Here is a 21,281-nt window from a genome sequence, read left to right on the forward strand (position 1 = left end):
CTGGGGATATTGACATACTGTTTGGTATCATTGTGATCTCTTTCGGCATCTATCTGAGTAATCCATGGTGGCATATATTTTCCTTTGATGGTTTGTAGAGTGATAGATGCCCATGAGGGTGAGTCTTCAATGCTACTGAACTACTGACTAATGATTTATTATTCTATCAGTTTTTGGAGTTTCGTATGGATGGAATGTTGCCATGGCAGTCTAGGGACAAACTAATATCTGTTTCAAAGATGAAAACATGCTGCCTATACATTTTCCATAGGGAATACAGTCTGGTGGAGAGCAGACATGCAAACTAACGGTATTTTGTCATTGTTCACTGTGTCTGAGTTGAAAAGACATGACAAAGGGAGCTTTTAAAAATCTACTTAGTTTGAAAAGAGATTTAAACATAAGTTCTACCTAATTATAATTTTTATAAAAATGTGTTGAACTTTTTATTCATAATCTAATAAAAGTATTGAAATAAGGAGATACATGGAGAAACATGGGACTTTGCTAAAGCTCAGGAAGACACGGAAAATCACTTACTGTTATAATGTAGCCCAGAGAGGTTGATGATACAAAAGTTTTAGCCTCAAATTTGTGCATCTAGTTAGCACTGCTGTAGGTATTTTGGGATTCTATATGCCAGTGGTGCTCAACTGTGGGGGTGTAGAGTGGGCTTTTGGCAATGTATAGAGACATCTTTGGTTGTTACAACTGGGGATGGTAGTAGCTATTGGCATCTAGTGGGTATAGGCCATGAAACTCTTAAACATCCTGCATGTACAGGACAGTGCCTACAACCAAGATTTTTCTGGCACAAATGTCAAGAGTGTTAATGTTGAGAAACCCTGGTATATGGTGATGGAAAAGATAAAGATTATATATTATTATATTCTAAGTTGCTGATGGATATTTGGGAAGATAATACACTAAGGAAGTTAATACTACACAGTCTTGTGGTCTTTAGAAACAAAAACCATCCAGTGAAGAAAAAATTCTTCACTTATTCCACTGAAGTTTATTGAGAGCTTACCAAGTGCCAGGCATTGTTGGAGATGCTGGGGAAACCCGACTGAGCAAAACAGACAGACTCTGCCTTCACGGAGCTCCACTACTAATGCAAGGCACCAGTAAATAAACAAATACATAAAACAGGACATGGAGGAGCAGGTAGTGCCACAGGGTAAATGAAGTAGAGTAATGGAGTAGATAGGGCAAGATGGGGTTGGGATAGGGAGAACGTTAACTGGATGGTCTAGACTGGATGGCCATGAGAGACTGTAAGCTAAGAACTGAGTGACAGCAGGAGGCAGCCAGGTGAAGAGTGCTCCAGGCAGTAGGAAGCAGGTTGTGTAAAGGTGTTAAGGTGGAAATAAGTGTGGCATGTTGAGGAGGACCTGGAAGGTGGTTGTGGTTAGGCAGCAGTCCAGAACGGGGAAACTGGGATGAGGCAAAACAAGAGAGGAGGGAGCGGCTGGATCATGCTCATTTCTTTTTAGGCTGAATAATATTCCACTGTTTGTATTTATCCATTCACCTACTGAAGGACATCTTGTTCACTTCCAAGTTTTGCCAATTATGAGTACAGCTGCTATGCTATGAACATCCAGGTGCAGGTTTTGTTATGGATATAAGTTTTCATCTCATCTAGGTAACTTCTGAGAAATATGATTGCTGGATTGCATGGTAAGAACATTTATGTTAAGAATATGCCAAACTGTCTTCCAAAGTGACTATATCATTTTGCATTCCTACGAGCAATGAAGGAGAGTTACTGATTACTCCACATTCTTTGGCATTGTCAGTATTTTGGATTTTGTCCTTTCCGATAGATGTGTAGTATCTTGTTGTTTTAATTTGCAATTGCCTAATAATGTACGATTTGAACAAGTTTTTATATGCTTATTTGCCATCTGTGTATATTCTCTACTGAGGTGCCTGTTCAGTTCTTTTGCCCATTTTTTAATTTGGTTGTTGATTTTATTGATGTGGAGTTTTATGAGTTCTTTGTACATTTTGGACAATAGTTCTTTATCATATATGTCTTTGGGAAATATTTTCTCTCCCAGTTTGAGGCTAGGATTCTCATTCTCTTGTCCTTCACAGAGGAGAAGTTTTTAATTTTAATGATATCCACCTTATCAATAAATCTTTCATAATCATGCCTTTGGTGTTTTATCTAAAAAAGTCATCACCATACTCTTCTAGGTGTTTTATAGTTTTGCATTTTACATTTGGGTCTGATCCATTTTGAGGTAATTTTTCAGAAGGATGTAAGGTCTGTGTCTAGATTCTTTCTTTCTTTTTTTTTCACATGTGAATGTTCAGTTGTTCCAGCACCATTTATTGAAAAGATCATCCTTTCTTCATCATATAACATTTTCTCTTTTGTCAAAGAGTTGTCTATATTTGTGTAAATCTGTTTCTGGGCTCTCTGTTGTATTCCATTTATTTGTTTGTGTGTTCTTTAACCAATTCCACACTGTTTTGATTACTGTAGCTTTAGAATAAGCCTTGAAGTCAGGTAGTCTCAGTCCTCTGAGTCCTCTGATTTTGTTCTTCTTCCTGACAGAGAAAGAGAGAGAGAGAGAGAGAGAGAGAGAGAGAGAGAGAGAGAGAGAGAAAACCAGTGTGAGTGGGGGAAGGGCAGAGGTTGACAGAGGGACAGAGGAAGGGGGGAAAGGAGGGAGGGAGGGAGGGGGAGGGGGGGGAGAGAGAGAGAGAGAGAGAGAGAGAGAGAGAGAGAGAAAACCAGTGTGAGTGGGGGAAGGGCAGAGGTTGACAGAGGGACAGAGGAAGGGGGGAAAGGAGGGAGGGAGGGAGGGGGAGGGGGGGAGAGAGAGAGAGAGAGAGAGAGAGAGAGAGAGAGAGAGAGAAAACCAGTGTGAGTGGGGGAAGGGCAGAGGTTGACAGAGGGACAGAGGAAGGGGGGAAAGGAGGGAGGGAGGGAGGGGGAGGGGGGGAGAGAGAGAGAGAGAGAGAGAGAAAGAGAGAAAGAGAGAGAAAGAGAGAGAATCTTAGCAGGCTCTACACCCAGCACAGAACCTGACATGGGGCTCAATCCCACAACCCTGAGATCATGACCTGAGCCAAAAGCCAGAGTTGATGCTTAGCCAACTGAGCTACCCAGGTTCCCTGTTCTTATTCTTTAATATTGTTTTGGCTACTCTGAGTCTTTTATCTCTCCATATAAACTTATAAACATTTTGTTGATATCCACAAAATAACTTGCTGGAATTTTTATTAGAATTGTGTTAAATCTACAGTTCTAGTTGGGAAGAACTAGCATCTTGATGCTATTGAGTCTTCCTATCCATGAATGTGAACTGTGTCTCCATTTATTTGGTCTTCTTTGATCATTTTTATCAGAGTTCTGTAGTGCTCCTCATTCAGATGTTATACACATTTTTTTAAGGCTTATACACAAATATTTCATTTTTGGAGGTGCTAATGTAAATGGTAGTGTGTTTAATTTCAGTTTCCACTTGTTCATTGCTGGTATAGAGGAAAGTGATTGACTTTTGTATATTAATCTTGTATCCTTCAGCCTTGCTATACGATTTTATCAAGTTCCAGGAATGTTTAGGGTCAATTATTTCAGATTTTCTACATAGACAATCATATCATTTATGAACAAGGAAAATTTTATTTTTCCTTTCCAATTTATATACCTATTATTTTCTTTTTTGTCTTATTGTATTAGCTAGAAAATTCAGTACAATGCTAAAAGGGAATGGTGAGAGGAGACGTTCTTGCCTTGGTCTTGATTGTAGTGGGAAAGCTTCTAGTTTCTCACCATTATGTATGATGTTAGCTGTAGGCTTTTTTTTTTTTTTTTTAAGATTTTTAAAATAATGTTGAGGACATTTCCCTCTTATTAGTTTACTGAGAATATTTGTCATGACTGGGTGTTGGATTTCTCAAAAGCTTTTTCTGCATCTGTTGATCATATGGATTTTTCTTCTAAGACTGGCGATGTGTTGGATTTCATTAATTGACTTTAGAATATTGAACCAGCTTTTCATACTTGGGATAAACCCCCCTTGGTTGTGATGTATAATTGTTTTTATAGTTTTTTGGCTGTTGTTTGTTAATATTTTGCTTAGAACTTTTGCATCTATATTTTTAAGAGATATTGGTCTATAGTTTTCTTGTGAATTCTTTGGTTTTGGTATTAGGGTGATGCTGGCCTCGTGGAACAAGTTAGGAAAAATTTCCTCTACTATCTTCTGAAAGAGATTGTAGAGAATTGGTATAATTTATTCTTTAAATGTTTGGTAAAATTTACCAGTGAACTGATTTGGGCCTGGCACTTTCTGTCTTGGAAGGTTATTAAATATTGATTCAGTCCTTTTAATAGATAGAGTCCTGTTCATATTATATTACTCTTTGTGTGAATTTTGGCAGATTATGTTTGTCAAGGATTTGATCCATTTCATTTAGACTATCATTTGTGAGTATAACATTATCAGTGTAAGATAACTACAAAAATATCTGTAGTTGGGGGCACCTGGGTAGCTTAGTCGGTTAAGCGTCCAGCTTCAGCTCAGGTCATGAGCTCACAGTTTGTGAGTTCAAGCCCTGCATTGGGCTCTGTGCTTACAGCTCACAGCCTGGAGCCTGCTTGGAATTCTGTGTCTCCCTCTTTCTCTGCCCCTCCCCTGCTTGCACTCTCTCTCTCAAAATTAACATTAAAAATTAAAAAAAAATCTGTAGTTGGTAATTTCCTTGTGTTTTTAATTTTGTTTATTCCCTTACCCAAATGAGTCCTGAGTGCTTGGCAGTAAAAATAAAATTGAAGAATACTTCCCTGTTTTTGGAGGTATTTGGAAACTGTAGATGGAGGCCGAAGAGTCCCATCCCATTATTAGTCTTATGCATAGAGTGGGTACTGAAAGTAATAGGGCAAAGTAGAGACATAAAAGGAAGGAAAGGAGAAGTGATGCCATGAATGTACAAGAGAAAAGTCAAATATAATTAAGTAATAGAATTGAGCGGTATAGATTTATGGTGATAAATTTTGGGCTCTGGATTTCTGAATCTCTGGAGAGCTTTGGAATCATTGTGAGGTGTTATATATTTTTTTCAAATATGTGTAGATCTGTTTTTATTATCATAGTAAGTTCATTGCTTACTTTTAACACCTGGCTTCTAATGTGCCAAATACATTTATTATATTTATTGTATACTATGCCTCCCTCTACTAGAATATAAGCAGAAATTTTTGACTATTTTGTTTATTGATATATCCTATATGCCTAGAACAGTGGTTTTCAAGGTGTGCTTTGCAGTCTTTTAGGGTTTTGTGAAATCCTTCCAGGGGATATGTAAGGTGAAACTATTTTCATTGTAATACTAAGACTTTATTTGCTTTTATTTTTTCTGTGTGGATGCTTGCACTGATCGTGCAAAAGCAATGATGTGTAAAACTGCTGATGCTTTAATGTGAATTAAAGAGTGCCACTAAAGAGTAGTGGCACCAAATTGTACTAGGTATATTTCACTGTATATTTCACTGTCACTCACTCATGGGGGAAGGGTGGTAGAGGATTCCTGTTTCACCTAAGAGTGTTCTTGTGAAGCTGTAAAAATTATTAATTGTACTAAATTGTGACTCTTGAGCACATGCCTTTTAATATTCTGAAACAGGAAGTACACCTCAGTACTTCTGCATACTCAAATATTATGGTTGTCCCCATGGACAGAATTTGTGATTGAGTTGCTATGGAACATTATATTTACTTGAAATAACAACTATGAGGTAAACTGTGGTTTTAGTTTCAGGGCACTGGAGTATTTGGCAGATAGTTTATTCAACAAAGAAAGAAGTGAACCTGTCACTTCAAGGAAAACAACTGATAGTATTTGTTGATGATGATAAATTCAAGCTTGCAAGTGAATTTAGAGTTTTGGAAAATTTACGTCTGTGAGCTGGATAGCCTCCTAATACTTAAAGACTTCTCTAGTGAGTTGGATACTGATAGTAACTAATGTGATGTGAGTTTTTTTGATATCGTATAACAAGACGTGTTAATATTTTGAAGATATATATAACTCTTAGTGAAGCATTGTTAAAAAAATTTACAGCATCAAGCATAGATAAAAGATCCCTTCAAATTGCAAGATAAATCGATTGTTTTTTTAATTTTTTAAAATGTTTATTGATTTCTGAGAGAGACAGAGTGTGAGCAGTGGAGGGGCAGAGAGAGAGGGAGACACAGGATCCGAAGCAGGCTCCAGGCTCTGAGCTGTCAGCACAGAGCCTGATGCGGGGCTCAAATTCATGGACCACGAGACCATAACCTGAGCTGATGTGGGCTGCTTATTTAACCCACTGAGCCATACACGCGCCCTCAATTGGTTTTAATGTAGCAGAGTATGAAAAGTTCACTGATGTGGTTGGTTTCAGATTAAAAATCATTCATGACTAACCTTTAAGAAACTACCACTTACTGAGTTTTGGTGTTGTATCAAAGAAGAATACCCACAACTATCTGGAAATGTTATAGCAATGAACATATCTGTGCATCTTTTGAGAGTTATCTACTATGTGTGCCTGATGTAAAGAGTGGGGAGGACAAAAATGAATTGAGGGAGATAATTTAGTACACTGAAATCATAAACAAGTGCATTCTGAGAATAAAATCATGGATTTTATCTCATCATGGATTTGCCTTACCTTTTGAGTAAGTGGTGGCCCAGATAGACAAGGAAGAAGGGAATAGCTGTCATCTCCCTCTTACATATAATCTCCTTCCCTCTTTTAATTTATTGGTTGCAAATTTGTGACATTTTTAGCTCTCTTAAGCTTTAATTAATGTATGGCATTTAACCCGTTTTACCAAATACATGATAGGAAGGAAACAACATGGAGCAAATTGAAGAGAAGATAAAGAGTTCTGCTGTCTGTGTAGGAAAACAGTAGTCCCTGACTGTAGTGATATCTCGGAATGTGTTGTGTAATCATTGTTAGGGGAATCCTGGCAGCTGAACTGCCAACACACCTGCAAGCTGGAAGGTACAAGGAGGGGCACCTGCAAACCTCACTTAGTCTGTCTTATCTCGCTGGTCTTTGCATCTCCCTAGCCTTCAGAGATTATTATGACCCATTTATGCAGATCGTGATTTTCATGGTTGGAGGGAGGGTTTTCTTGTGGGATAGCAGAAACTCCAACTGGTTGAGTGAGAGGGTATTGTGCATAGGGTTGGAAAGCCAAGAAGTTTTCTCCATTGAGACCCACTGACTTGTTTCCTCAAAGTCTTCAGTCTTTGGAAGAAAAAACATAAAGAAATTTTCATCAGATGTAGTCTCAGGACCAATTGCATCAGAATCATCTAGGGAACTTACTCAAAATACAGATTTCTGGGTCCTCAACCAATCTGCCGAATCAGACCTTCTGGGGATAGGACCAGGGAATCTGCATTTAGAAATACTCTCCAAGTATTATACACAATAAAAAGTTTGAGAACCACTGGCATTTATAAGCCTTTTTCCAGTATATTTGTATCAAAATGAGGATGATCTAATTCTGATGAAATTCTGGACCAATGGGAATAAATGAATGCAGAGGTAAAACAGCATATTAAATCCTTCATGTATTTTTGTATTTAGGGTATTAATGCTTCTTTGACTGATAGGAGAAAAATTAAATGCACTAATTACTAAAGTCTGAAAGGTTGTTAAAAGACAGTTCTGAAAACAGGTTATTTTTCTTTATATTGAGGAAGGAAGACTTCTAGGTTTTGTCAAAAATGTCTGTTTTCATGATTTTGCGTTCTGGGCAAAGTATCTGAAATCTGCCTTCTCTGTGCATAAAATGAAGTTCTCAGGAAAATAAATGCTTGATCAGAAATGCTAACAAGTTCCAGGTTCTATTTCATTCACAGTTAAACAAAAAGTTCCATATTGTCACAGAGGGTAAGAAGATAAAAAGTCAGATGAAGATATAGTTTACTTTCTCAGTTTGTATGTTTCCTTCTAACTCATGTTTTGATTCATTTGTGCTACCTCCAAACTTTCATTTATCAGCTTCAGAATGTTACTGAGTTCAGTTCATGAAGAAAAATGTTTATAAATTTAGAGGTGAACATTTAGTTTTGCTTGTGTGCGAGGTTACCTGTTTACTATGTGGTCAACGTGAAATGTAAACTAGGCAACTAAACTACCATGTTACTTTAAGACTAAGAAGAAAGAGCTAACAGACGATTTTTGGTATGAATACATGGAAAATATTCAACAAAACCAAAACTAAAATTAAAAATAAGACTCATACTAATTAAGATGGGCAAAGTCAGGAAATTCAGAATCTCTTTAGGTTGCCAGTTACACCTAACTATAGATAATAGTTCAAAACTCACATCGCATATCATATACACTTTCCGATGAAAGAATTAAGGTGACATTCAGTACGTTTCTATTCAGTTCATTTAATTCAGCTGACTTATTTCATTCAGTTGGATATACTAGTACTGATGTGGCCTTGTTGTTATAGACTCTGAAACATGAACTGGTGGAATTGGGAATAGAGATGGGTCTGAAGCTAATGCTAGGAATGACATCCTGTGGCTCATTTGTTTTGTTTCTGTTAAATACTTTTGTTTTTCTTTTCACAAAAGTTATAATATGCTCGCAGCCAAATATTCTGAGCATAAGAAAGTGTATAAAGGTCATCTTTAACCACTGTTTGCATTTGGTATATGCTACATATTTTCTCAGTATGAATGCACAGTACCATTACACATGTATATTTATGTGTATATAATGGCATGTAATATGTATATGTGTGTACATATATGTCAGTACATTTCAAGTATGCTGATTAGTAAATTTTTCACCAAACAGTATTTTATAGACATCTGTTTTATATGCACATAATTATATGTAATTTATATCCCATTCTATTTGTTATTATACTTCTGCATGGTATTTTATAATTTGCATGTACCATAATATATTAAATGATTCCCTTATTGATGGGCGTTAGGTTGTTTTCAGTGTTTCCACTTTTGTAATCAATATACTGTAACTCCTTGTCTGAATGTTTTCTTAGGATAAATTCCTAGAAGTAGAATTGCTGGGTTAAAGGAAATGCCCATTTAAAAATTTGAGATATATTGTTAAGTTGTATTGTCCCCAGAAATGTGCCATTTAAAAATTTTTTTTCAACGTTTTTTATTTATTTTTGGGACAGAGAGAGACAGAGCATGAACGGGGGAGGGGCAGAGAGAGAGGGAGACACAGAATCGGAATCAGGCTCCAGGCTCCGAGCCATCAGCCCAGAGCCTGACGCGGGGCTCGAACTCATGGACCGCGAGATCGTGACCTGGCTGAAGTCGGACGCTTAACCGACTGCGCCACTCAGGCGCCCCAAGAAATGTGCCATTTTATACTCTTACTAGCAATGTCTTGAGGATGGTAACTTTGGAACATTTGAACAATACTGGGTTGTCTTAGTCTCTTAAATCTTTGTAAGTATACCAGGTCAAACATGGGATTCTTGGGGTGCCCGGGTGGCTTATTCAGTTAAGCATCCAACTCATGGTTTCAGATCAGGTTATGATCTCACAGTTTGTGGGATAAAGCCCCATGTTGGACTTTGCACTGGCTGTGGGAGCCTGCTTGGGATTCTCTCTCTCCCTTTTTTCTCTGCCTCTGTCTCTGTCTCTCTCAAAATAAATAAATAAACATTAAAATGGGATTCTTACCTTAATCTTCATTTGTTTGGTGTAGTTTCCAGAGACTCCTTGGAGCCTCTGTGTATTCTGGGGATTGGTGGGCTATGCAGTCAGACCCTGACTTGGCAGGTAGTGGCTGAAGTTCTTAAGACAAACAGGGAAGGCAATGATCTCACCTGATCACTAGATAGTTAATGAACGATGTCTTAAAGACACAAACCAGATTTGCTGGATGGAAAGTCACTTCTCCTTTTCCTTCCAAACCTTCTCTTTTAAGACCCAGTGTAAACAACCCTTTCTGCTTTTTTCCTTTGCAAAAATAATAGTGTATTTAGTCATGAGTCCAAGCTTAATGACTTGTCAAGAAGAGTCCAGATCTTTGAAATACTAATGAACTTATTTGCCTACCATAGGGCTATGGAGAGCCCTGACCTGATCCCAGGAATACCAAATCCGTCTTTCTAAAACTTGGGGGAGGGAGTAAGAGAGGAAGAGAAATCCCTCCATTCCTTCTTGAAGAGTCACTTTCTCTCTTCCTCTTTCACTGACTATCTCTATCTCTTCCTCCCTACCTCCTTCTTTCAATCTCTCTCAGTTCCAAAAAGGTCACTGGAATTTCTGACCCTTTGTTTTTTATCAGAAATCTCATTTTTCATTAGAGTTTGGTCTTGTGCTTCATAAGACTTAGAAGTTTAGGAAACATTTGACTCTTTTTTCCCCTTAAGTGTATTTATTTACTTAGAGCACACAAAAGTGCTCATGTGTAAGTGGCAGAGGAACAGAGAGAAAGGGAGAGAGAGAGAATCCCAAGCAGGCTCCCCGTTGTCAGCTGAGAGTCCGTTGTGGGGTTTGATCTCACAAATCGTGAGATCATGACCTGAGCCAAAATTAAGAATTGGACATTTAACTGATTGAGCCACCCAGGCTCCCCAAAAACATTGGACTCTTAAGTGTTTACCACAGAACATTGAGATCCTGGTGGATAAATTTAAATTCATATATACATGGTCACTTTTGGTCTTGCCCCCAAACGATGAAGGATAAAATCCCCAGGTAGGAACCACAGTGAACAAGAGTTTAACCTTTTACAACAAAACTATTATGTTCAATAGTTATTAGAGTTTTAAACTTTGGTTTCCTGTAAAACAGAATTAGTTCTCTTCAACACCCTGTTGTTTTATTAACCTAATGTCACCTTCAAAATATCTTTTTTTTGTTTCATGCAGGCGTTCTTACACCGAATGAACCAGTGCGCCGCATCAAAAATTGACAAAAATGTAACAGAAGAAACAGTGAAGGTGAGGAGTTGCAGTTTGCCCTCAACACAAGCACACATTCTCCTCAGATAAGATTTTATCTGTGGGATGTTACTTGAGTGTTCTTCAGCTTACCGGTACCAGTAGAAGCTCTGTGCCAGGCACTTGTGTGGGCGACGCTGAGAAAAACGGAAACGATGTCGGGAAAAGAAACAGAGGGTTATGATGATGACAAAGAAGATATGGATACTTTTTTTTTTTTTTTTTGCCAAGGCCTTAGGGCAGTTTGAAAAAAGGAAGGAAAACAAACCCAGACTGAGAACCTCAGAGTCCGTGAGAGGGAGGGAGCAGAGTTGTGTGTGTAAGAGGAAGGCAAGAGGTGGACAGATGCAACTTCCAGTCTCTGATCTCTAAAGAACAAATGATTTGGGTGGTTCATTGGTGCAGAAAAAGTTAGCATAATATCTTTGACTCAGAAACAAATGGATAAGAATTTCCTGTTAAGCTGCAGGGAAGGAAAATTATGAGGAGGTTTGTAAAGGGGGAGGAGATAAATGAAAATTAATTGTACTATTGTTATTACTCATTTAAGTTCTATAAATCATCATTGATGTTTATTTTTGGTGCTGATTTGCTGTTTTACTTTACTAAAAATAGAAAAAAATCCAAGGATTTTTTAGGCCCTTCCGAGTATTTTTTTCATAAATTAAATACTAACTTTCCAATTCTCCTCACCGTGGGAGTATTTTAGTTTGTGTGGTTTTGGTGGAAAGCAAAAGACAAGTGTCTGTATTATTCAGATGGCTTGAGGATGCTTTGTCTCTCGTATTGGGAAACTCCAGACAGAAGAAAAGGTTTAGGACCTGTGGCTCAGGGAGGTCAATAAGGTTGCCAGGTTCTCTGTAGCTCTTCACTTTGACATCCAGGTTATCAGCTTGGCCGTGGACTGGCTCCTCCCGCAGCTGCAAAATGACCCTGTAGCTGTCCCAGCTGTCACTTCCGGACACAGCACCTTGCCAGAGGGGGGAAAAGGGCGGTCCATTCCAGGATGCCTTTCTAGAGAGCAAAGAAACCCTTGTCCCACACAGCCTGCCAGCAAATCCGCCTGCACAATTTTACCTGCCGCCCATTTTCGCTAATAGGGTGGGGACTGTCCTGCTTGGATTTCGTCACTTAGGCTTTTCCTGAGAGCCAGGAATAGGTTCCTGATTCCCAGAGTTGTGTGGGGGTGGAGAGGATGTCCAGACAAAATTGGCACTCTGCTGACTGGCTTGCTATGCCCTAAAGTTTTCAGCTTGGAGATAGAATACTGTACTCTTACGGACTTGTGTGTTTTTTTGTTTTTTTTTGTTTTGCTTGTTTGGTTTTTTTTTTAGTTGTTTTTGTTTTTAACCTGCTTCACTATTGCACTTACATGTATTTGCAGATGCTGTTCTCAAACATTGAAGATATCCTTGCAGTACATAAGGAATTTTTAAAAGTCGTGGAAGAATGCCTACATCCAGAACCTAATGCTCAGCAAGAAGTGGGAACCTGCTTTCTTCACTTTGTAGGATAAATTTCTGTTTATTTTAAAAGCTCTTTCCCCCTAGATTTTAAGGTCTAGCGTTTGGCACAAGGGAATGTGGGAATTCAGCATTAGAAGCAAAATGTGACACCAAAAGTTTGGGGTCTTTTAAGGCCAATGAAATCTTCCACTTAGAGCCAGAAAAGGGTGAGGGCCTCACATCATCCATTTTATTCAGTGAAGAATAAACAGCCTTTTCTTTTCCCCAACAAGTTAGTTCTTCGCATGCTCTGTAGCTTTGAATTCTAATGAATATTCAGGCAGTTCATAATGAATGGATTTTTATGTTTCTCTCAAACATAGAGCATTTTCCTTTTGAGGCAGAAAATCCTTACTCTTATAATGGCGTGATGAGCCTTTTGTTAGTCAGAATGTTCCCGTTTTAATCGACTGGTGACAAACCTGCGGGTGGACAAACCTATTCACTCTAGGTACACATATGCCTGAATCTGAGTTTTTCTCCAGGATGGTTCCTCAGAAGGTTGTACTGAGCCGTACAGAAGAATAGCTAGTCAGTATTCTGGTGTTTCAAATCATACGTCATGATTGTGTGATCATTTCCATCCCTCTGGACACGGCAGTTGAAATTATTTGTGCAGTCAGTTTGCAAAGTAAAAAGTCACCTGAAAATGAAAATTGTTTTTAGAACTGAGGGCATTCATACTAAAAATAAAAATAGTACTGCTGTATATATATTCCACTGATGCTTATTTTCAGAATACCAATCTGAATCCATTTATGTATCAAAATGCTATATAATTAATGTTTTATTTAAAAATATCAAAGTGTTTTGTCAAAGAAATCAATTTTTGTTTATTTTGATGTCTTTTTTTTAAGTTTATTTATTTTTGAGAGAGAGAGAGAGCACAAGCAGAGAGAGGGAGAGAGAGAGAATCCCAAGCAGGTTCTGCACTGTCAGTGCAGAGCCCAACGTGGGAGTTGAGCCCACAGACCATGAGATCATGACCTGAACCGAAACCAAGAGTCAGATGCTTAACCAAGAGCCACCCAGATGCCCCAGTTTTTGTTTGTTTTTATTTCTATTTAACCTTTGGGGAGCCTGGGTGGCTTAGTCAGTTAACCATCAGACTTCAGCTCAGGTCATGATTCACAGCTCGTCAGTTTGAGCCCCGTGTCAGTCTCTGTGCTGACAGCTCGGAGCCTGGAGCCTGCTTCGGATTCTGTGTCTGCTTCTCTCTCTGCCCTTCCCCCACTTGTGCTCTGTCTCTCTCTTTGTCAAAAATACATAAACATTAAAAAAACGTTTTTATTCCTATTTAACTTTTATAAAGGTAACCATATGTAGTTTCTAGATCTATATTTCTATATGTAGTGAGCAGACTCTGCATATTTTTTTTAATAATCAGGATATATTTCATAAAGATAATTATATTAAAAGGAGAAGCTCCTTGGACATAGCAAGATCAAGCTGTGCTTTCCTTGGGCATGACTGGAAACCACGCATGTTTGTGTCCACTTAATCCAGACTGTTCCTTTTCATGAAAGAATTCACATCTTCTGCCAGCTGGAGTATTTGCTCTTTCAGTCCAGTCCTGCACATGGGAATCTTGCACTCTGACATCCATTTCCTCAGTAACACACTATGAATCTGTCATCTGTGAATTTACTCAACTATTTCTGAAGCTTGTTTCATTCTGGGTCATATCATCTCTTGAAATAAGTAATTCAATACATTTTCTACTGGCTGTATAAAATAACACTCAGTGTTGCTTTCCAGATGCCTGTCTTTGAAATTTTAGAGGATATACTCCCATTCTAATATAGATCAACACATTTTCTGTGTCTTCCTCTTATTGGTACTGCTTTGATAGATACGAATCATGGCCACTTGGAGAAAAATCTAGTGATGGAAGGATACTTAGAGATCATGATGGTGAAAAGACTCCCTTTTTGAAAGTATCTCTTTGTAGCAAATATGAAGGTTGTTTACACTTTTTTCTGCTTGACCACTTTCAGTGACAGCTCTAACCATTAGAAAATCTTTATGTTTTGCAACTATGTGGATGGAACTGGAGGGTATTATGCTAAGTGAAATTAGAGAAAAAAAATCATATAACTTCACTCATATGAGGACTTTAAGAGACAAAACAGATGAACATAAGGGAAGGGAAACAAAAATAATATAAAAACAGGGAGGAGGACAAAACAGAAGAGACTCATAAATATGGAGAACAAACTGAGGGTTATGGGAGGGGTTGTGGGAGGAGGGATGGGATAGATGGGTAAGCGGAACTAAGGAATCTACTCCTGAAATCATTGTTGCAGACTATATGCTAACTAATTTGGATGTAAATTAAAAAAAAATTTTTTTAAAAAGACCAAAAAAAAAAAAGAAAAAAATCTTTATGTTAATCTTGAATCTGCCTACCCACTGCCCATCAGTGCCCTTGCAGTTTCTACCCAGTGGTCCCAGTTTTATGTTTAGGGTTGTAAATCCTTTACAATAAAACAGCTATCTGAAAGTAGCTACCATTTCCTTACTATACTAACAAATACCTCTTTTTGAACTGACCTCTCATATGTAGTGTCTTCACAGTCCATCATCACTTGTTATCTTAGTCACCTGTTGCTGAGTATTTTCCTGTTTGTCTGTGTCCCTCTTAAATTTTTTTTTTTCCAACGTTTATTTATTTTTGGGACAGAGAGAGACAGAGCATGAATGGGGGAGGGGCAGAGAGAGAGGGAGACACAGAATCGGAAGCAGGCTCCAGGCTCCGAGCCATCAGCCCAGAGCCTGACGCGGGGCTCGAACTCATGGACCGCGAGATCGTGACCTGGCTGAAGTCGGACGCTTAACCGACTGCGCCACCCAGGCGCCCCTGTGTCCCTCTTAAACACGACTGTCCAGATTGGTGCATATGAACCACAGGGTACTACGTTTCTTTATTCCTATATAATCTGGCACATGCTTTTCCATCTATCCCAAAAGCTTCCTTCTCTCTCCCTGCCTGGGAATGATGGATTCATCTCTCTGGATCTTGCACAGATACTATTTTTTTTTCTTTTTTAAAGCTATACCTGAGTCCTCTCAGTAAAGCTAAGTACTCTCTTCTCTGTAATTGCTACCATTTAGTTCATTTACTTCTTACTGCATACATCATATTGGAGTCTGGTTAATATAACCTATCCTTTTCCTTAGGCTATTCTTTATGGGTCAGAGAAAATCAATGAATAGAATGTATTTATATATATACACACAGTAGAGCTCCCAAAATATAGTAAACACTGTAAGTTTGTTCATAAACATCACACAGAGTTAGTATCTTAAAATGGCTAATAAAATGACTCTAACTTATCCTTACTCGAATTCACAGAAAGACAAGTTTCGTATCTATGATGAATACTGTAGTAACCATGAGAAGGCCCAAAAATTGCTTCTTGAACTTAACAAAATAAGAACAATCCGCACATTTCTTTTGGTAAGTATATATTTAAGTGTTACCACATGCTGTGATTTGTTGATAGGCTCACTAAGAGCCAAGGGCTAGCACAAGTGTAGTATAAAAACTACTTGTGGGGCAATGCTTTAAACACATCCAGGCTAGGAGGCTAGAGTCCTTTGATAAACATAAGAAGTGAGACTTGGCAGTAGCGTATGGATGGGAAAACGTTGATAATACCTTCTCCTGGTTGACTGTGAATTGTTTGTGAGAACCACAGGTTCCTAGCGAGGAAGACATTTATGCTAGAGTTCATCATTGCTTTTATATCCCTCAACTCTGTAGGGTTTCATTTACTTCTGCTAAGGGAGCTATAAGTAGGGCAGTCACAGGAAGGAAACACATCATGGGTATGGTAGAAAAGACATTTAAAGATTGACTTTTCTCCTATGTGCATTCCTTATTCACTTTATTTAATTTCTTTACAATAGCACAAATAAATGCATATTTTGGCAACAATTTGGGCAACTTAATTGCCGGAGAGGAACACACTGTAAGTGTTCAATTCAGTAATATTCAGCAAATTGTAGAGTGGGGCATCTGTCCCATTACCCACTTTTAGAGATTCCCAACACCCCGGAAAGTCCCTCATGCCTGTTTACAGCCCATCTCCGCAACCACCATTAGCTCCAGGCAGTTACTCGTTTAATTTCCGTCTCCATAGATTTCCCTTTTCTAGATATTGCATATCAATGGAATCCTACAATGTAATGTTTTTTATACCTGGCTTCTTTAACCGAGTAAAATGCTTTTGAGATTCATCCTTGTTGAAGCATATATACATATTCCATTCATTTTTATTACTGAATGGTGTTCTGTTGTATGGATATACCATATTTTGTTTATCCACTTGCCAGTATGTGACCATTGGGTGAACAGATGACTGTGATTAATGATGGACCTTGAAGATACTACACGTGAGACATCATTTCAGAGAGAGATATTTGTTAGTATAGAAAAGCCAGGAAATTCAGTTTGGGCTATTGTAAACAATGCTGTTGTGAACATACATGTACAAGTCTTCGTCTGGATATTTTCATTCTCTTGGGTAGATGCTAAGAGTGGAATTGCTAGGTCATAGTAAGTTTATGTTTAACTTTAAGAAGCTGCCAAAGTGGCTGTGCCATATCCACCAGCAATGTATGAGAACTGCGGTTTCTGTCTTTGCCAATACATGGTATTACCAGTTCCAATGATAGCTGTGGTAGTGGATGTGTAGTTTATCTGAAGGTGATTTTTATTTGCATTTCTCTCATGACCAATGATATCAAGCATGCTTTCATGTTCTTGTTAGCAATCCACATATCCTGTTTGGTGAAATGCTTATTCAAATCTTATGTTCATTTTTAAGTTGAGATGTTTACCTTATATTGAGCTATAATTGTTTTTTATTTTGGATACAGCTCCTATATCTGATATGTAATTTGTAAATGTTTCTTACCAGTGTGGTTTGTTCATTTAAAAAATATTATCTTTTGAAAACCAAAAGTCTGACATTTTTTTGAAGTCCAACTTACTAAACTTTGTCCATATGAACATGTTTTTGTTATATTTGAGAAATCAGTATTCAGGTCTTATACTTACTTTGTTAAGTTTATTCCCAAGTATTTTACTCTTTTTGATGCTGTTGTGATTGGAATTGTCTTAATTTCATTTTTGGATTGTTCGTTGCTGCCACATAAACGTTTAACTGTTATTTAGTTTTGCTCTATGTATATTTTTGTATCTTATGGTTTAAAGTCATGTGTTAGTTCTAGTAGTTTTTTTTTTTGTAGATTCTTTAAGATATTTTACATATCGGATCATGTCATCTGAGAGTAAAGACAGTTTTACTTTTCCTTTTCAATATGGATTCCCCCCCCCCCCCCCAACCTGGCTTTTTGCACTGACTGGTTAGAACCAGTATATTGTTGAATAAAAGTGTTTAGAACAAATACTTCTGCCTTGTTTCTGATTATAGGGGGAAATCATTCAGTTTTTCATCATTAAGTATGTTAGCTGTAGGTTTCTTCATAGATGTCCTTCTCAGGGTGAGGAAGTTCCATTATATTCGTAGTTGGTTGAGAGTTTTTTATTGTGACCTTTTTGCCTTTTCTAATACAGGTGTTTAAAGCTAAGAATTTTGCCCTGTACACTGCTTTAGTTTGATTCCATAAATTTTGACACGTGTTTTTATTACTCAGTTTTTGAAAATGTCTAGTTTCCTTTGTAATATCTTTAGTCTTTTTTAAGTTTTCTAAAAATTTTATTTATTCTTGAGAGAGAGAAAGCATGCGAACATATGAACAGGGGAGGGGCAGAGAGAGAGGGAGAAGGAGAACCCAAGCAGGCTCTGCACTGTCAGTGAGGAGTCTGTGGCTGGGGCTTGAACTCCCGAGCCGTGAGATCACGACCTGGCTTAACTGACTGAGCCACCTAGGCATCCCTAGTCTGTTCTTTATTTAGAAGTTTGTCTTGGGGGGTAATTCTGCATGGAACTTGTGTTTCTGCACATTTTCTGAGCAGTGGAACTGACTGCCTTTGTTTGGGCCTATCTTTTAAAAGATGTTTGTACCATGAACAACCACAGAAGGTAGAGATATTCTCTTTGTCCTCAGCAGTGGGCAGTGATGCCTGCTGCCATCATAAGAGATGCATGTTTCATAGCCTCAGGTCTCCCCCTCCTGTTATACATGTGCATGGGTCATCTGGTCTTCTTTGTCTTGCATGTGGGAGCTGGGGCTTGGGAAACTGGCCCCAAAATAGTGATTCTCTGGCTCCTGGTATTGTTGTAAAGAAGAAAAAAAAAAAGGTCCTATATCCCTGTCCTAGGAGTTTTATGTGTTCTTCTAGCATCCATAAATATGTGGCAAGTTAACTTTTTAGCTTGCAGCTAGGGTAAAATCTTAGAATCATCACAGTTTTACCATTCTGTTATTCTATTTCCCAGTATGGGAATTTTTCAAATATCTTCCTGTAGTTGATTTTTTTAAATTTAATTCCATTCTGGTTAGAGAACATACTTAAACCATTTAAATCCTTTTAAATTCATGAAGACATTTTTATAGCTTAGCATATGGTCTGTCCTGGAATTTCTTTTTTTCTCTGTATGTTCCATGTGTGCTTAAAAATGGCATATTCTGCTGCTGTTGGGTGGAATGTTCTATAAGTGTTAGGTCATTTGGGGCGCCTGGGTGACTCAGTCAGTTAAGTGTCATCCAACTTCGGCTCAGGTCATGATCTCATGGTTCATGAGTTCAAGCCCCGTATCGGGCTCTCTGCTGTCAGCACAGACCCTGGAGCCTGCTTCAGATTCTGTGCCTCTCTCTTTCTCTGCTCCTCCCCACTCATGCTTTGTCTCTCTTCCACTCTCAAAAATAAATAAACATTAAAAAAATTTTAAATGTTAGGTCATTTATGTTTGTAGCCCTTTCCTTTAGGTGTTCAGTCAGTTACTGAGAGTGGGATATTGAAATCTACGGGTATAATTATTAAATTGTCTATTTTCCTTTCAATTATGTCAGTTTCTGTTTTATATGTTTTGGGGCCCTGTTTTTAAATATGTATTCATTTAAAGTGCTTGCATTTGTATTTCTACTTATCATAAAATGTTTTTCTTTGTCCCTAGCAGTATTTCTTTTCTTAAAATCTATTTTGCCTGATATTATTATAGCCATGACAGCTCTCATACTGTTTGTATGTTATATCTTCTTCCGTTATTTCACTTAACAAGATATTTGTGTCTTTAAATCAAAAACATGCCTCTGAGAAACAGTATATGGTCAGATCTTGCTTTTTTATCCAGTCTGACAATCTCTGCCTTTTGATTGGAGATGTTCAGTTCATTGACCTTCAGTGTAATTATTGATATTATTTGTTGATATGTACCATTTTATTGTTTTTTCTATATGTGTGGTTTTGTTATTGTTCCTTTGTTCCTCTTTTACCTTCCTTGGTATACTGTTTTACTTCCTTTGTTGGCTTTTTTAAACTACATTTTTTAAGTTTTTTAGCAGGGAAGTGATTGCTCTTACAACAATATGTTCTCACAAATCGTAATTTATCAAGTCTATTTCCTAAAGTTGGTTATTTTTGTTTTGTTTTTAGTAACTTTCCTTGACTTAATTTGAGAACCTGTGACTGTTTTGTGACTCTTGACTGTGCAGCTGATATCTCTACCCAGTTTTATGTCTTATAAGTTAGCCGTTCTTTTTAGGAGTCCTATGCCACTGAAATCTTAGGGCTCTTTATAAAGTGTTAGAACTCTGCTATCTTACTAAATCCATTCTGTTCTCAGCGCAGTTGACTCTTTGTTCACATTGGTCTAGTTTATTGTTTGAATTGTGTCAAGCCACACCAGAAAATTCTCAAGAGTTTTGGTTTTAGATGATTCTACAGCCATAGTTTGGTAGGAAACCTGACTTTTTTATAATTCTTGCCCTGGCACTGAGTGGCCGCTAATTATCTGAATGACTTTAGGATATTCATTACATCACTGGTGTCATGTTCCATATCCATAAAATGAGGATAATAGTAATTATCCTTTGAAAAACAGGTAAGAGTTTACAGATTTGTTGATGGTATTATCTGGGGCACTTGAATATGCTGCCACCTCAGTAAGTTTTCATGATCAGGGAAATCTCTGGGAGCTCATTTAGGAGACATTCTTTGTGTATACGTTAGAAGAGAGCTGGCTTTCATAAGCCAGTCTAAAGTGGCAACCAACCCCTGCTATTATGAAGACAGTTCCTAATCCGTACAGTACAAATAGACAAGGAAATAAAAGTGCGTTAGGCAGTCATGAGTTTCTTAAGGTACTTCAACTCAGAGCTAGGAAAAGGGGGTGGCCACATTTATAGGAATGCTAACTCCTACTGGAATACTGACATCACTGGAAATCTAGTGAGATGTACATAGTTGTGTTTCATACAATTGCTCTGGGGACAATGTCATGCAGAGTTGGAAAGAATATTTTGATAAACTGATTGTAATAGGGGATGAAGCCCCTCAAAGAGCATGCTTGAGTCAGAACACTTATTTGCTGTTCTGACTTCTAAAGTGTCTGGGGGAAGTTAAAGTCATGGCATTACTTGTGCTGACTTGAATACACAAATTGGAGCTAAAGCCAAGTTTTTCATGACAGCGGGCAGGGAGTTCTGCTGTTACCCTCAGTCTTTCCTTTTCATCCTTTCCTGCTCGGCACTTGGTCTGTCTTCTCGATGAATACAGGACAGTAGTTTTAAAATGGTAGTATAAAGGTAGCTAAATGATAATAGATATTTGAGGGGCCCTTTTCTCCCTTCATTACATATTTATGCCTGTTTTCTCTATGCCAGTTACTCTGAT

General features: G+C 37.9%; 1 protein-coding gene across 1 annotated transcript in view; it reads left to right on the top strand.

Moving 5' to 3' along the window:
- The window catches only part of PREX2 (phosphatidylinositol-3,4,5-trisphosphate dependent Rac exchange factor 2), a 291,402-nt gene that overhangs the window by 59,299 nt on the left and 210,822 nt on the right, over positions 1-21,281 (top strand). The window contains exons 2-4 of the mRNA XM_047073746.1: positions 10,899-10,970; positions 12,355-12,477; positions 15,831-15,935. Of these exons, the coding sequence (XP_046929702.1) occupies positions 10,899-10,970; positions 12,355-12,477; positions 15,831-15,935 (300 nt within the window). The remainder of the gene's footprint in view (positions 1-10,898; positions 10,971-12,354; positions 12,478-15,830; positions 15,936-21,281) is intronic.

The sequence above is a fragment of the Lynx rufus genome, unplaced genomic scaffold (assembly GCF_022079265.1).
Source record: "Lynx rufus isolate CCGP_SWC_20201006 ecotype Redwood Valley unplaced genomic scaffold, mLynRuf1.p SCAF_12, whole genome shotgun sequence".
Taxonomy (NCBI): domain Eukaryota; kingdom Metazoa; phylum Chordata; class Mammalia; order Carnivora; family Felidae; genus Lynx; species Lynx rufus.